Below are 17,047 nucleotides of genomic sequence, written 5' to 3'. Positions count from 1 at the left end.
CGTACAATATGCTGTCACAAGACAAGGGCAGGACACTGCATCCATGCCCTCAGACCATGAACTTAGCAGCCTGGCTCCTGAGAGCATAGAATTTGGACATTTACATCTCCCTCAGAGATGTATGGACATCCTCTGGGAAGCCAGAAAACCTAATACTCGCCACTGCTATTCTAGCAAGTGGAAAAGATTTGTCATCGGGTGTAGAAGTAAAAACATCAACCCGGTTGACTGCTCTGCCACTAACATTATTCTGTACTTGACCCATTTACTGGATTCAGGTCTAGTGTTTAATTCCATTAAAGTCCACCTAGCGGCACTTTCTGCATACACCACTTCCCAACTTAAAGTGTCGTGGTGGAAGATACCAGTTATAAAGGCCTTCATGGAAGGGGTAAAGAGAATACACCCCCCGATAGCTAGCCCAGCTCCCGGATGGGACTTAAACGTGGTACTTTCTAGACTCATGGGCACTCCTTTCGAACCCATGCACAAGGCAACTCTTAAATACCTCACTCTTAAGACTGCTTTCCTAATAGCTATCACCTCCATTAGGAGAGTAAGTGAACTACAGGCTCTTTCTGTATTAGACCCCTTCGTATCAGTTCACAAGGATAAGGTGGTTCTTCGCACACACCCAAGGTTTGCACCAAAATTCATCTCTAAATTTCATGTAAACCAATCTATAGAACTACCAACTTTCTTTCAAAACCCTTCCAACTTGGGAGAAAAAAGGTCTGCATACACTAGATGTACGCAGAGCTGTCATGTTCTACATGGAAAGAACCAGATCACTGAGAAAGACTAATCAGTTCTTTGTCTCGGTGGCAGCAGGAAGAGAAGGAGATGCAGTCTCTAAGTCCACTATATCTAGATGGATTGTACAATGCATCACTCTCTGTTACACTCTTGCTAAGAGAGAACTACCCTTCAAGCCAAGAGCACATTCCACTCGAGGCACTGGGGCATCCATAGCATTCATTGCAAATGTTCCCCTTGAGTCCATCTGCAAAGCGGCTACCTGGAGTTCTGTGCACACCTTTACAAAACACTACTGTCTAGATGCACACTCAAGATCTGACTCCCAGGTGGGACAGGCAGTATTAAGACATCTTTTCTCTACTGTTCCTTCTCATAACCCACCGCCAACTCCGGGTACTGCTCGCTAGTCTATGCACAGCATGTGATTCTAAGCAGATTAACAAACATCAGAAGACAATGCATTACTTACCGTAAAAGCATTTCTGATGGTTGTATCTGCTTAGATTCACATGCGCCCACCCTTCCTCCCCGCTCGGATGGAAGGAACATAGACTTCCTTTTATATCTCTCTCTTCTGTACTCACTCACGTCTATAAGGCTCCCTCAGGGCAGAAAAATACAAACAGAGGGACCTCGACGTGCGAGGGATTGTGGGTACAACGCACGTCACTATAGGGAGACACGCCTTGTCGACGTCCCCTTTTCGACTACGAAAAACAAAATGCAATACTCCGCAGTGACCACTGGATGTCGGACCTATGCACAGCATGTGAATCTAAGCAGATACAACCATCAGAAATGCTTTTACGGTAAGTAATGCATTGTCATATATATATATGCAATTTGGAACTCCTAATGTTCCCTAGACCTTGATTTCTGACGCATCCAGGATGCTAGTGGGCTAGATACTTCTCCAGCATTGGAAGTTGCCAGCCCAGAGCCTTCTGCACTGCAGATGCTTCCTATAGGGCAGTCATGGGCAAGGTGACTGAGTATCTGGGCTAGGGAAGGCCAGCTGCAGTCTATGAACAGTATGGCCTTAAATATATTCTCAACAAGAGCCCTCCTAAAGACCCTATTATCCCTTTCCATACTGCTCTGAAGAGCAGAGTTATGGCAAATTGGGTAAGTCCTGATACCAATCCTGCAGTTAATAAGGATTTTACCAGGAAATGCAGGCCTTCGAGTGTAGATTCAGAGTTCTGATAAAACATCCGTCTCCAGAGAGTCTAGTGGTACAGGCTGACAATTCTTCATCAAGAGCAGCCGCCTATCCTACAATTCCCCCTCCCCTGATATGGATGAAAGTTTGATACTCTAGCAAAACGTTTTTTCTAACAGTAGTATGGCTTTAAAATCCATCAGTGCCACGTGTCATTGGCCAAATTTACATTCACGTTGTGGGAAGTGGTGGCTACGGCTGCTGAACACATCTTGGATGTTGAGGAAAAGGAAGGATTTTTAAATATTGTAAAGGATAGCAAGGATGCAATGTGCCATTTGCTTCAGCACGGATTAGATTCAGCCGACGGTGTCAGCCAAGCAACGACAGCCAGTACTGCCTCATGTAGATTTGCCTGGTTGCGCAAGTCTGGCTTTCAATCAGATGTCTAAGCAAGGCTACTGAACATGCCTTTCAACGGTTCCCATTTGGTGGCTCCAAGGCTGATGAAAGCTTGGAAAAGCTTCAGTCTTCAGCAGTGAAATCGCTGGGCGCAGTTATTAGACAGCCGCAACACACATAGCTTCTCATGGTTGGAAGGGATGGTCCTTTTGCTGTTTTTCATCGATTGGAAGGACAGGAGGTCGGAGCCCACAAAGGGGTCTGAGGTTTCCTTGTGGTGGGCAAGGATAAAGTGGTAAGTCTGCCTAAGCAGCTGCAACCTCCTTGCCATCAGCAGCTGCCAACGCTACACAAAAACCTCTCTGAGGCCTTGTTCCACAGGACTGTGGCGGGTGCCGGCTGACTCAGCATATGGAAGAATGGCGAGGCATTACTTCCGATGCTTGGGCCCTGCAGACTGTAGCCCAAGGATACTGCCTCCCAGTTATACACCAGGGAGTCAGTCCTTCAAGGATCCAGATCCACTCCTTTTGCAGGAAATTTGCATCCTGCTCGAAAAAGGCAGTATAGAGCCAGTGCCTGTAGCGGAGAGGACCAGGGGTGGCACTTCCTGCAAGGAAGGCATGGTATCAACAGTAAGACCGACAGAAGTGACCAGAGTTCAAGGGTATTTATTGAACTTCAAAAAGGGTTTGAAAAACGCCTATCTAATCTTAAATCTAAAGATGGGCGCAAGCTACGACCATCGAATAATAACACAGTCCTAGTGGTGTCTTGCTTAAATAAAAGGCCCTATACTAATGCATCTATTGCCAATCCTCATCTCTAAATACAAATGGTGTGGGAAACAATGTTATGTAAAAGAAAGAAGTGCTCAAGAAATTATGTCAGGATGTGAAGGCCGTTGGCCTCCGTTCCCCACGTTTTCAGCACGGGGTACAGCGTTACACTCTAGCTTAGCACAATCTCTAGCACGAGGGTGCAGGTCAAACATTACCATCGGGGTCTTTTGTACCCAAGTCTCTTGGCCTTTCAAAGTCTCTTCTTGCAGAGGGCCTTATGCGACAAACAATATGTTATTTTCCTCTCTGAATTTCACACACACTCAATTTTTCAGGTGATTCACTATTCACCTCGGATCCCCATCAGCCGAGCTCAGATTCCCTTTAATACAAACAAGAGGATTTTCCTGTGTCCAGTTTCTCGGGTGTTTCACGGTTCACCCCGTATGCCCCTCAGCTGGGCTCCGATCCCTTTTAATACAATGTTCTATCAGTTCCCCTCTGTTGGGTTGGGACCAGTGCAATTTACTTTAACACAAATTTGCTTTATCCCAAAAGCTTTCAATTGATCTCCCTCGCTCGGGCTCGGACCAACTTTCTTTTCCTTTTCATTAACTTGTTTGGCAGTATCAGCATTGAAGACTTTCGATTGTGCACAGAATTTTGCTTGACCCGTCGCAGGACCACTTCGATGAACAGTTCTTTGCCACGCTTTCATCTTTCTCAACTCTCATTTGGATACCTTACAGAGATCTTCGAATGACCATGCACGCGGTGCCGGACCACTCTGTCAATGGTATTGTATTTTGGTTACAAAGTTCAATCACAATTTTACTTGCCTTGGTTATCACATGCGTTTTAACACATTGTTCGGTTCAGCATTCACTATACAATGTTGCTACTTGCAACCTTGGCTTGAACGCATACAGGTCTGGTATCAGTCTCCCCAACTCACAGGCTGTGTTGATTTCACTGGCACTGCTTTGTTGTAGGAGCCAAGGACAGTACCACAATGGCAGGCGATTCTCCCCGCCTTGGTTATCGACGCAGGAGGACCCCGGATACCTCTGACACACAATGCAGGATTCTTCTGCCTGGTTTCCTGGTCTTACACTTTCTATTATCGAGGGTTCGGGAAAGTAATGGTCCCTCGTCGAAAAGGTCAAGGGCACTTCCCTCCTTGAGATCCCCTTCTGTTGTGTCGTCTTTCTCCTCGTTTTAAACTGCCGAACGGCAGCTCCCTCGTGTGTTTTTCCTTTCTCAGTGTGTGCTTTCATGCTCTGCCTTTTATCTGTGTTGGGAAGTGTTCTGGAAGTCAGGTGTGTGTGATGGTCAGTAATTGCCAGACCATTGTATTGGGACATGTCAGGTATACGGCTCGGGTGTTAGTCCGTTTTCTCTCATAACAATCTGTCTGTGAGGGAAGGGGATACCGCGTCTCGCCATCTGGTGTCCACTTCCACTCCCCAAAGATCCCTCACCCAGGTGATACTCCTGCACCGGTGCACCCCAGGAAATGGATCCAAAAGCGAAGGCCATGTCCTGGCCACCTGGATGACAGATCCCCAGGGACTAGCAGGTGAGACACCTTCAGGTTTCTCACATTCCCTTACTTCCTAATTCCCAAGAAGGAGGAAGGACTGTGACTGATCTTGGACTTGAACAAGTTCCTCAGGAAGGACAAGTTCAAGATGGTCACTCTTTCTCAGATCCTCCAGGCCTTCGAGCTCCAGGATTGGGTGGTTGGACCTTCAGGATGCTTACTTTCATGTCCCTATTCGTGACAAGCACAGGAAGTATCTGAGGTACACCATTGGCGGCTCTCATTTTCAATTTAAGGGTCTGCCATTCAGGCTCACCTTTGCCCTGAGGGTTTTCACTAAGTTGATGGCCGTAGTGGCAGCACATCTGAGGAGGGGAGGGATTCACATCTAACCCTACCTGGACGATTGGCTGATTAGGACCCGTTCTCCCGAACAGGTACTGAAACATCTCAGCATCACCTGCCACTCTCTCCACAGACTGGGCTTCTCCGCTTCAATACATTGGAGCTGTCCTGGATGCTTCCTCTGGGAAAGCCTTGCCGCCTGAGGTGAGGGCTCAACATATTCAGCAGATGGTCATGAAATTTCAAAATGCCCAACGTCTACTGGCCTTTGACTTTCTAAGGTTGCTCGGCCTCATGGCATCCTGCATTTTTCCGTGCCAGAAGCCTCTGAGGATGGGCCCTCAGATTCCAATGGCAACATGACTGATCTATTTCAGGTCCCGAGCAAGGTCTTGCAGGATCTCCTGTGGTGAGCCTGCAAGGAGAATGTGTTGAAGGGGGAACCCTTTTGGCAACCATGGCCGGAGATAACCATAGTAAGATTCCTCCCTAACAGTTTGGGGGGCTCATACCAACGATCTGGAAATCACTTGTCGCTGGTCTTGATCAGTGTCCAAACTACATGTCAGCCTTTTGGAGCTGAGGTCAGACTACCGCTGATGGCCTTTCTTCCCTCTGCGGGGCGAAGACCGTCCTGGTAATGACAGACAACACGATGGCCATGCATTACCTCAACAAAAGAGGAAGTATTGGGTCACTACCACTGTTCAGAGAGCCAATGCAACTCTGGTTTTGGGCACATGCAAGAAGAAATCTCTTTTGGCTGTTCACCTAGCCGGAGAGGAGAACACGTTGTGGCCGCTCTGAGCAGCATGTGTGCGAGCTAGCTCATGAAGTCCTTCAAGAGATCTTCACCCTTTGAGGAACCCCTAAAGTGGATGTGTTTGCGTCCAGTGTCAATGGGAAGTGTGACCTGTTCTGCTCCAGGGAATCTCCCTAGAGAGGAGCTTTGAGAGACGCAATTGTAGTGGACTGGGAATTTCCGCATCTGTACCCATTTCCTCCAATCCCTGGCATTCCTCATGTCATCAGGAGGTAGAAGTTCAGGAATCCCATGACCCTCATTGCCCCAGATTGCCCAAAGAGGATCTGCCCTTGCAAGAGGGAGGTCGCAGTCTTCACCGAGAAATAAGTACCCTGAACCTTCACGCCTGGTTTCTGAGCGATTAAGATACAAGGATTGGGACCTCCTAGGACTCTGTAGCACTGCTGTTGGAACACGTTTTGCAGCCGGTGCAGAGCTAAGAATTTTGACCCTTTCTCTTGTGACACATCGGTGTTGATTTCATTCTTGCAACATTTAACCTTTCAGGGGTTGCAGGTTGAGACCGCAAAAGGATATTTGGCAGTGTTGTTTGTTTTTAAGCGTTTGCCAGAGCAGGGATCATATTTGAAGGTCCCTGTCATGATCCCGTTTCTAAAGGGGTTAACTAACGTTTCCCCTTGCCCCCCCTGTCCCATTCGTTGTTCTGGTCTGGGATCTAAATCTGGTGCTAAAGTTTCTTGTGGGAGCTCAATTTGACCCTCTCCATTCATGTCCTGTAAGGATTTTGACCCTTAAAACTGTCTTTTTAACTGCTATTACCTTGGCTTGTAGAGTCAGTAAGTTGCAAGCCTTATATGGTAATCCTGTTTACCACTTTATTGACCTAGATCCAGGAAGGGCGTTGAATTTCTACATCAATAGGCTTGCAAAACTTGTGCCGGATGATCAGCTTTTTGTGGAATACGCTGTCACAAGCTATAACCAAGCAAACTTTATCCTATTGGATTATTTTATGCATTTCTGAATGCTACAGCTTGGTAGGCAAAGATGTCCCTATCGGCTTACAAGCTCATTCTACTAGAGGTGTGGCTGCTACTTCAGATTTGCAACAGAGGGGTACCAGTGCATGACATCTGTAATACTGCAACTTGGTCTTCTCTTCATACCTTCATACAGGCATTATTGCCTGGATTCTGCATCTGGTTAGGAGGCAAAGTTTGGGAAAGCTGTTTTGCACAGCCTTTATGAAAAGTAAATTCTTTGTTCCCTCCTCCTGCAACATGTGGCTATGGGAGTTTATCAAAGATGAGGAAAATGTGGGAGGACACAATCCATTCGAAGAACAAATTACTTACCCTTGATAATGTTCTTTCGAATGGATGGTCCTCCCATTTATTCCTCAACACCCTCCCAACCGCCCCACTACCTTCAGGAGAATTTCAGTGTTTACACTTTCCTGTCTTCCAACGTCTTGTTGTCTTGTGGCCTTGGAGCATACAAGAGGGAAAAATTAGAACTGGGGGAACAGGCGCAGTGTGTGCTATATAACGTCTACTTCATACTCGAGAGCGGACGAAGGGCGCTGAGGGACACGAGAACGACGACGCACAGCAGCCTCTGCTGTGACATTTTTTTTCCGAAGCATCGGACACCGGATGGAATATGTATCGAAGATGAGGAATACGTGAGAGGAACATTACCAGGGGTAAGTAATTTGTTCTTCGAAATTAAAACATTATACAATGTGTTATAAGCCTACAAATTAAAAAAAGATTTTAAAAAAATTAGAAAAATGCAGAGTGTTTTAGCAATTAATGATTTCAGGAAGTTTTGGAATTCATTGAAGAGGTCTGATAAGTTGCAGTCGCAGACATTAACTTATCCACTTCGGAGAATCGTAAATAACACTTTTTCCAAGTTTTCTAACTTGAGGATAAGGTAGCCAAAACCTTCCATACTAGAACTCTAGGCACTTGGCAGAGTTCGTTTTCTAAGGATGGCATTATCACAGTTCTACTAGTTCTAGAGCTCCTAGTCCAGAGGGATTGGCAAATATAGTTTTTAGATACTCTGAGAATTGGGTGGAGATTTTGCATGTACTATACAGAAATGTCCTTAAGAAGTTGATTTTTACTTCCACTTGAACATCTTGTTTTGTGATGCCCATTGGCTGCTCATGTCAACCCTGGTTATTATTCCCTGATTGCTCTTCTGGACATAACAAAAATGTTTGCTTTTCTTCACTTAAAAGGACTTATGAGTTTGATTAAAATAATGTTTTTCCTTTGTATTAAATGTTTTTGGAAATGTATTGGGACACAAAATGAGGGTTTTCATCTTGAATGCATTAAGCCATTGGGTGCTGCACTGTAAAGCTAGCCCCTTTTGTGACATTCCTGCGTTACTCTGCAGCATTTGACATGGTTAATCGCACCTCGTATGGTCAAAGTTGAAGAATTGAAGCAACACCTGCATCTGTTTTACTCCAGACTGACACAGTAATGTACGTGAAGTTGGACACTGAGAGACATTATTCTAAATGCATTTCCAATACAATTTTCTTGAAACAGGGTTACGTTTTGGCCCTTATCTATTTAACCTATAATTTTCAGACCTAGACGGAGCACCTCACAAGGGCAGCTATGATGATCTTGGATCAGACTCCTGTTGGTAATCTGCATAGTTCAAAGGTGATTTGAAACTATTCTGTCTCTAATCATGTAATGCTGAATCAATAAAAATGCTTGGTATGTGTTTCCCTAAGTTTCCGTTTACAATAAAAAGGTTTTTATATGGTAGCTCATTGCAGAGGTGTCTCGGGTAGTGTACCTAAAGTTACTATGCAGTTTCAAAGATTTGATGAGGATTGCACCTGTTGTACTATATTCTTTATCCATAATTTCCACATCCTTTCTGAAGAACGTTTATTTAAAAAAACATTTTTTGGGGGAATAATAAAATTCCTAAAATTGCCCCTAACTACCTAAATACCATGGCGGTATTACATTCCCATACTTCTTTACTTATCAAAAATCATTAATGTTGCTTCAGTTAGGTATACAGATCAACAGTAACGTCATACCAGGTGATCCCCCTGTTGGTGTATAATTGAAATGAATTATTTTTTTAAATAGCATGGCATGATATACTTTATCAATCTTCTCCTCAATCCTTCCTGGGATTTACTTTTATATGGTACAATAGGTCTGCCCCTATCAAAGCTAAAGCTGCCACCATTAATGCATTGTATCTTAAGGCATCTCATGGATCTGTCATTTTCAATAACCATGAACTCCTCTCCATTCACTTATCAGTCATCTGGGTCTAGTCCATGGGATGTTAAGTTCTTGAAAATTACTACTATAATAATTAATTGATAAGACTCTGTTTTTGATTCTTTGAGGAAATCATTTAACCAAGGCCTCCAAATGGTATACTCTCGAAGAGGTCAGGGCGCTCCACTGCAAGAAGGAACACAGCATGATAACCTGTTCTGTGGGAATGTACCCACTCAAGTCTGCAGCCACATGCTTTAGCTAAAAGGAAGTTGGGGTTGGTTACTCGAAGTTACCTAGAGTTATTTATTTAATTAATATACTTGTAGTCTAAACGGCTTTGTATATATACATATTAACATTTCAACACATCATCTTAAACCAGAATGTTACATGGCTTAATAGTATTTCTACCACTTAACACAAATTACAAACAGAAAGCAACTATGAGAGTGTGACACCACTCCCCACAATTAAAACAGTACTCAATGTTCATCCATTTTATCTAATGATTAAAAGACACCTATTGACAATTAATTTAAAATCTCAATGCATTGCATATAAAAATTTGGATACTTGTGAATCTGCTTAGAATCACATGCTGTGTATATAGTGTGACATCTAGCGGTAATCGCAGAGTATTGCCTCTTGTCTTTCGAGGATCGACAGAGGATATCGACATGGGCGTGCTTGTAACATTATGCCTAGCGTGACGTTTAGTTCACACAAAATCCCTCGGATGTCGAAGTCCCTCAGATAGTTTTTTCCGCCGAGCTAGCTGGTCGTCCTATGCAGAGCTTGTACATTGCAAAATGTATTACTCTTTGTCCACGACTGTTGGTTGTTTAGTCTTCGACCCTACCTTCATCAGTATCCTACAGATTTCGGCGGCTGGTGCTTCGGTTGACTGTCGGCCACGTGGCCTTGGCCCTCTGACCAGGCCTATACAGTAGGGAGAGTGGGGCCCGAGTTCTGATTCTTTGTAGAATGCATTCCCCCCCCCCCCCCTATTTTCCCTTCTGATCTCGCTGTTGCTTCTCACCTCAGCTATGGAGAGGATTCTCTTTAAGTTTTGCCCATCCTGCAACGGCAAATGCCCGTGGAAGGACACTCACAGAGGAGTGTCTGCCTCGTGATCATGACTAGCAGTCCTGCAAGTGTGACGAGGATACAAGCAATAGCCATGGCTCTGATGTGGAGGCCATTGACCCCCCCCCCCCCCCAGCGGAACCAGTAGGTACCCAAGTGCCCATCCCCAGCCCCATCAGGCAGACCGCCGGCGCTGCTATGGGGAAACATCCCAGTGACAGGGGCACACCCATACGACAAGAAGTAAAACACAAAACTCCACTAGCTCCCTCTACGAACTTGTCGAGGAAGCAAAAGACGTCAACAAGCTCGTCGAAAGTTTCCTTGGACGCTGCAGAAACAGCGGGACGGACCCTGGCCCAGGGTACCCTTCTTAAAAGGCATGCATGGCTCAAGAATTTGGGCTTCAAGCCTGAGACACAGGCATCCCTTATTAACAAGCCAGTAGAGGAGACTAACTTGTTTGGAAAGGCAGTAGACGATTCCTTGGAAACAGCGAAGAAGGAGCATGAGACCTTAAAGTCCCTGAGCCAAATTACGTCAAGACCCTATCAACAGCGAGGGGGTAGCTCTCTCGTTCCTTTCGGGGGCAATCCTTCCCATGTTCCCCCAAAAACCAGTAAGCAACAGGGAATGCACCATGGTCCTCGGGACATGGCGCAACTGCCACGGGTCAATCTCAACAAAGGAAAGGGTAGAAACTCCACCCCAAGAGACTCCCGGCCTCCGCTCAAAAATGACTCGCCAGTCCAGGTGCCCTCCCATGCCTCCCCGGTCGGGTGACTTATAAAATCTTTCCTCATGCGTGGGAACGGATCACCAGACTAGTGGGTGCTCAAGACAGTCGCCCACAGTTACTGTATCGAGTTCAGCCGGCTACCTCGATACCGACCGCTAACATCCAAACGCCTATCGCCAGAACACCTGAAGATTCTGCTACAAGAGGTGGAGATCCTTCAAGAAAAGGGCGCTATAGAAGTCTCCCCATTCTATATGTAAACAAGGGTATTTATTCAGTGTACTTCCTTGTACCCAAACTGGATCTCACCCTGCGTTAGATTTGCACCCAGTGAACAAATTTGTCAAGCCTCAAAAGTTCAGAATGACAACATTGCAGGAAGTAATCCCTCTGCTAACACATGGGGATTACATGGCAACATTGGACATGAAAGATGCATACTTTCATATTTCAATGTTGCCAGCGCGCAGAAAGGTACCTAAGGTTCATGATAAAGGACAAACACTATCAATTCAAGGTCCTTCCCTTCGGCATTGCCTCAGCCCCAAGAGTATTTACAAAGGTACTGGTGGTAGTAGCGGCTCATCTGCACAGGCAGTCAATTCCAGTATATCCTTACCTCGACGACTGGCTAATAACAGGGGATTTGTACGGAACATGCCTATCAAACACCCAGAAGACGGTAGATCTCCTCTTCAGTCTGGGATTCTCAATCAACAAGAAGTCCAGGCTGGACCCCAGCCAAGTCAAACCATTTCTGGGGGCTCTAATTCGGACCGAAGACTGGCTCGTTTTCCCCTCCCAACGAGAGGGTTCAAAACAAGCTGTTCCAATCACTATGCAGCCAATCACGAGGTGACCGTACGCAAACCCATGCGACTGTTAGGGATGATGGCCCCCTGCATTTATCTAGTCCCACAGGCACGTTTGCACATGCGCCCCATGCAAGAGTGGCTCTCAAGCCAATGGTGTGAGGCAAGCTGACTATGGGACGATCAAGTGGTTGTCCTGGCAGCCCTCGTTCTCTCTCTCTACAGTGGTGGTCAATGGAAAACCTCTTGCAGGGGAAGACCTTCACCACCCCACGGATGAAGCTCTGATAGGGTGTGGAACTCGCCTCCGTAATCAGACAGCGCACAGCATTTGGTCCCCCGCGGTAGCATCCAACCACATAAACCTGTTGGAATTACTAGCAGTATTCAAAGCCCTGAAGGCCTTTCAGATGCACCTACAGGGAAAGACCGTCCTAGTCCTCGCGGACAGCACCACGACCATGTAATACCTGAACAAGCAAGGGAGGAGCACTCACTCTCCAGATATATCCAAACTGTCTCAGAACATATGGAAATGGGCTCTCAAACACAAGATGTTCCTCCTGTCTCAACACATTCCAGGGGAACTCAATCTTCTGGCAGACGTGCTCAGCAGAGACTTCCCACTACCAGTAGAGTACGAGTGGTGATTGCACGAAGACATTGTTCTCAACGTCTTCGCAGACTAAGGGTTCCCAGAGATTGACCTGTTCGCAACTCTGGAGAACCCACAATGCCCAGATTACGCCTCCAGGTACCTGCAGAACTGCTCCAAGGGGAACAGTCTCTGAATAACATGGTATGGGAAATTTGTTTACGCTTTTCCCCTACTCAACAAGATATTGCACAGGATGCACCAGGGACCAGTCACGAAGATCCTGGTGGCCCCTATGTGGGGCCGCCAACCCTGGTTCTCATCTGATGGCAATGTCAGTCTGCCCTGCGAGGAAACTACCATGCGCGTACAACATGCTATCACAGGACACGGGGGGAAAACACTCCATCCACGCTCGCAAACTCTTAACTTAGCGGCCTGACTCCTGAGGTCATAGAGAAGCAAGAAAGCCTAACACCAGACATTGCTACTCCAATAAATGGAAGCACTTCGTCATCTGGTGCCATTTCAAGAGCATCAATCCCATAGATTGCTCACCGACACATATTGTCCTATGCCGGACTCACCTACTAGACCCGGGTCTGGTTTTTCTTTCCCTGAAGGTACACTTAGCTGCACTTTCTGCTTACACTACGTCCCAGAAAAAGGTTCCGTGGTGGAAAATACCAGTTATTAAGACTTTTTTTATGGAAGGGTTTAAAAGACTTCATCTCCCTATTTCAAAACCAGCTCCTGGATGGGACCTGAACGTGGTTCTTACAAGACTAATGGGACCTCCCTTTGAACCTACGCATAAGGTGAGCCTTTAAAGCACTCACTTACAAGACCGCCTTCCTGGTGGCAGTCACCTCAATAAGAAGAGTTAGTGAACTGCAGGCCGTTTCAGTTCTAGACCCATTTGTCACAATTCACAAAGATAAGGTGGTTCTGCGCACTCGCCCATGGTTTGCACCTAAATTAATTTCAAAATTCCATGTGAACCAGTCAATAGAATTACCCACCTTCTTCCAGAACCCCACTAACGTTCAGAAGGAAGCCTCCACACACTTGATGTGAGGAGAAAGGTTGTATATTATCTGGAAAAGACTAAACCACTAAGGGAAACAAACCCGTTTTTCATTTCAGTGGCAGCTGGTAGAGAACGGGACCCTGTCTCTAAATCAGCCATTTCAAAGTGGATTGTAAACTGCATCACACTATGCTACACTCTTGCAAAGAGCGATCTGCCCTTTAAGCCTAGAGCACACCCTACTCTGGGCACTGGGGCTTCCATAGCATTAATTGCAAATGTTCCTCTCGAGTCCATTCGTAAGGCAACAACCTGGAGTTCTGTACCCACCTTTACAAAACACTACTGCCTAGATACTCACTCTAGGTCTGATGCTCAGGTTGGACAAGTGGTACTAAGACATCGCTTTACTACTGTTCCTTCACACATCCCACCACCATCTCTGGGTACTGCTTGCTAGTCTATGCACAGCATGTGATTCTAAGCAGATTCACAAGCATCAGAAGACAGGCATTACTTAAAGTAATAGCATTTCTGATGATTGTATCTGCTTAGATTTACATGCGCCCACCCTTCCTCCCCTCTTGGAGTAGTGGGAACTTAGACATCCTACTCCTTTCTCTCTCTGTACTCCCTCACGATAGTTATAGGCTCCCTCACGGCAGAAAAAACACAACCAGAGGGACCTCGACGCGTGAGGGATTTTGGGTAGACTACACGTCACGTTGGGCATAGTGTTACAAGCACGCCCCTGTCGACGTCCACTTTCGATCCTCGAAAGACACGATGCAATACTCCGCGATTACGACTAGATGTCGGACTATATGCACAGCATGTGAATCTAAGCAGATGCAATCATCAGAAATGATATTACCGTAAGTAATGCACGTCTTGGTGTCATTACCTGCTATAAAATTATGCCAAATAGTAGATTTGTCATCGCAATCAATCTGATTGTATCTTTTACCCATTTCTTTCTCAATATATTTAGATTTTCACAATCTATCGTAATGTGCTGCAGAGACTCGTTTGTGTTATTGCGGCACAAGCGGCATACCCGAGCCGCTCTGTTTATTTGGAGACGTGCGCCCAGGGAATCGAGCACCAGGCAACTGTTATATTTTATCAATAGATGTTGCCTAATTATCAGGCTACTGGGGTAAGCATCACATATTTCGGGAAAGAGACACGCTGTATCATATAGGCAATAAATCGGCAACTGTTTGCATTTGTCACAAGATTAACTAGTTTCAACTCATAGCTATATCTCTCCAGATACTGTTCTAACCATCTTCTACATGACCAGGGTTTAATCATGCCACTGTCCCGACTATAGCCAGTAAGCCAGCTCATATGGGTCTTCCTAATTTTAATGTGCACTGAAAAAATATATCCAGAGGACTAATTTTAGTAAATACGTATCAAGTGTTTATTTGAACTGATACAATAATTATAATACATGTCAACTAATCATGAATAAATTATCACTAAGAGCAACAATTAGGTTGCAGGTAAAATCACATTTAAACAGAGTAGATAATATTAATCATTTCTACACCGCACAATCCATTCATTCCACAGTACGACTCCTACAAACTACACTAATGTTTTCACATACATAATGGATAATATTCAATGAGAACATGAATGAATACATAATATTGAACAGATGTTATGTATGTCGCCATGGAGTGGATCTTAATGATGATTATAATTTATATGATCGCATCACAAATTTCCGTTTCCAACCGGTTTTGACTTATTGGTTTATTCTGACCACGTCACATGCCAAAATACACCCATTAAAATTAATGAAGTGCCCTGCATACCTGGGTGCCTACAGGTTAGTGAGACCCAAGAAGCCCATGCCTTGATGTGGTGGCCTGCTGTCAACTGGTTGGTCAACTCAACACTACACCATTTGTGTTGTTAAAAAACACTACTAACCATATGTGGAAAAAAGACAACAGAGCCCAAAATGTACCTAACTACTAAGGCACTGGCTCCATTTGGCCAAGAACCTGTCACTGTAAAGTCGTTTCTGCAGTAATTAATCTAAACGTAGATCAAAAGAGGAAGAAATATTTAAATATGTGAACTGCCATGACCGATGGTCCAGAGATGTATTATGCAGACCATTCCTTCTCACCTTGCATGTTCAGCGGTCTATCTAAGAATCGATGATGACTTCTAAGTAACAGCAAGTTTTTGTAATTGGAACAGCACCGGTGGGCGACACAATTGTGGGGGCAATAGTTGCTGCCACCAATGGTGGTTCTCAACCAAGGAGAAACTTGCATTCTATGTTGATTGCTCTAGAGGGTACGCCACGCTTAAAAAAGCATCTGTAAAGAATGAGAACAGGGGCAAGTCAGAAAACCACCTGCCCATTTACACTTGTCCCATTTTAGTCGGCCAACCCTACTAAATGGGCACAATACGACTAATACAAAGCTATCCTTCCCTAAATATCGGCGCCCCCAATAAAGCATTCTCATTGATGGTACATTTAGAAGCATTTGGTAATGTGGAATTTCTGCTGTTGTTGCATCACACTAAACGGAGGAATAAATGGCCAAAGGGATCATTAACCGTCATGCAAATGCATCAAACAACCAATGGATGACATTTGTGGCTGTAACACATTTAAAAGGAAGCCTCCTAGCCAACTTGTTAGTCCTAATGTAAATATCACTTACAGAGAGAAAGTCGCTCACCCACATGAGGGATGGTTTATTAAAAGAACAATGTCCATGGAGAATTTCTGCTGTTATTGCGCCAGAACAATTAGGGTGTATACGGCCAAATGCCACAATTGAAAAGCTGCTACCGAAATGGCTGCATTAATCTTAATGTGGGCTCCGATTTCCAAACAGTCACAAAACCCTCATGGACAATGATTTATTGAAGGGGAACTGTAAATTATCAGACCCACAGTGCCACAGTTACCTCCTGCATAGTTGGCTCACGCAAAGCGACCCGACAGCAGTAACCGTCTCAATGATGACGCCAAGTTGGAATCTTGTCTTAAATAAGCGTCCATTGAACGTACGTAATCATGGGCGTGCTTTTCAATCGTGTGATAAACCACATACCTACGATGTAATGGAATCGTGCTGCCACCGGCTACAATGATTTTAAGTTGTGCAGGGGACTTCTATTACTTAAAATCATGCATCCAGCATCAACTATAGCGGGCTGATTAAGGGACTAGGCTACAACCAATTGTAGCATATAATTGTTTCACACACACAAGTGCTAAAGGGAAAAAGTCCCATATATTTTTCTTTGTTTTTTCCTTTGTTTTTACATTGTCAGGCAAAATATGGGCATACAATTCTCCTATTTTCTAAGTGAAAGCCCTGATTAAATTTGGTCAGCGTGGTAAACAATTAAAGGCAACCCATTGGCTAATAAAACGCTGCAGGAAGCCCAGAATATCAGCAAACCATTGGATGTCAAAAGCGTCACACCTGATTAATATGCAATTAAAGCACATGACGATGTAAGCAAGAACACAGGATGGGTTTTTTCAAAATGCTTGTGACTGCATAACAATTGATGTACAGGGTGCAGCAAAAAGAGAAGCCCAAAATCATAATGTATTACAGCAAAAGTTATTTTTATTTACATTCCAATCTGGAAAACTATATATTTCCCATCTAATTCAAAGGCAGAATGATGGTCCCATAGGAGGCATGGTGGTAGCTCAATCAAGTTTTAAATTCCCATTCCTCCAAGAAATTAA

General features: G+C 44.8%; 1 protein-coding gene across 8 annotated transcripts in view; it reads left to right on the top strand.

Annotated features, from left to right (window-relative positions):
• The window catches only part of CRTC2 (CREB regulated transcription coactivator 2), a 1,479,582-nt gene that overhangs the window by 311,049 nt on the left and 1,151,486 nt on the right, over positions 1-17,047 (top strand). Inside the window, exon 6 of one of the 8 annotated variants that reach the window (XM_069651456.1) lies at positions 8,372-8,449. The exons of the other annotated variants lie outside the window; for them this stretch is intronic. Within the exon in view, the coding sequence (XP_069507557.1) occupies positions 8,402-8,449 (48 nt within the window). The 5' untranslated portion in view covers positions 8,372-8,401. The remainder of the gene's footprint in view (positions 1-8,371; positions 8,450-17,047) is intronic. 8 annotated transcript variants of the gene reach the window in all.

Source organism: Ambystoma mexicanum, chromosome 1p (genome assembly GCF_040938575.1).
Source record: "Ambystoma mexicanum isolate Mex_15411 chromosome 1p, UKY_AmexF1_1, whole genome shotgun sequence".
Taxonomy (NCBI): domain Eukaryota; kingdom Metazoa; phylum Chordata; class Amphibia; order Caudata; family Ambystomatidae; genus Ambystoma; species Ambystoma mexicanum.
The sequence above is the reverse complement of the archived record's forward strand: the minus strand, read 5'-3'. Positions and strand labels throughout refer to the sequence as shown.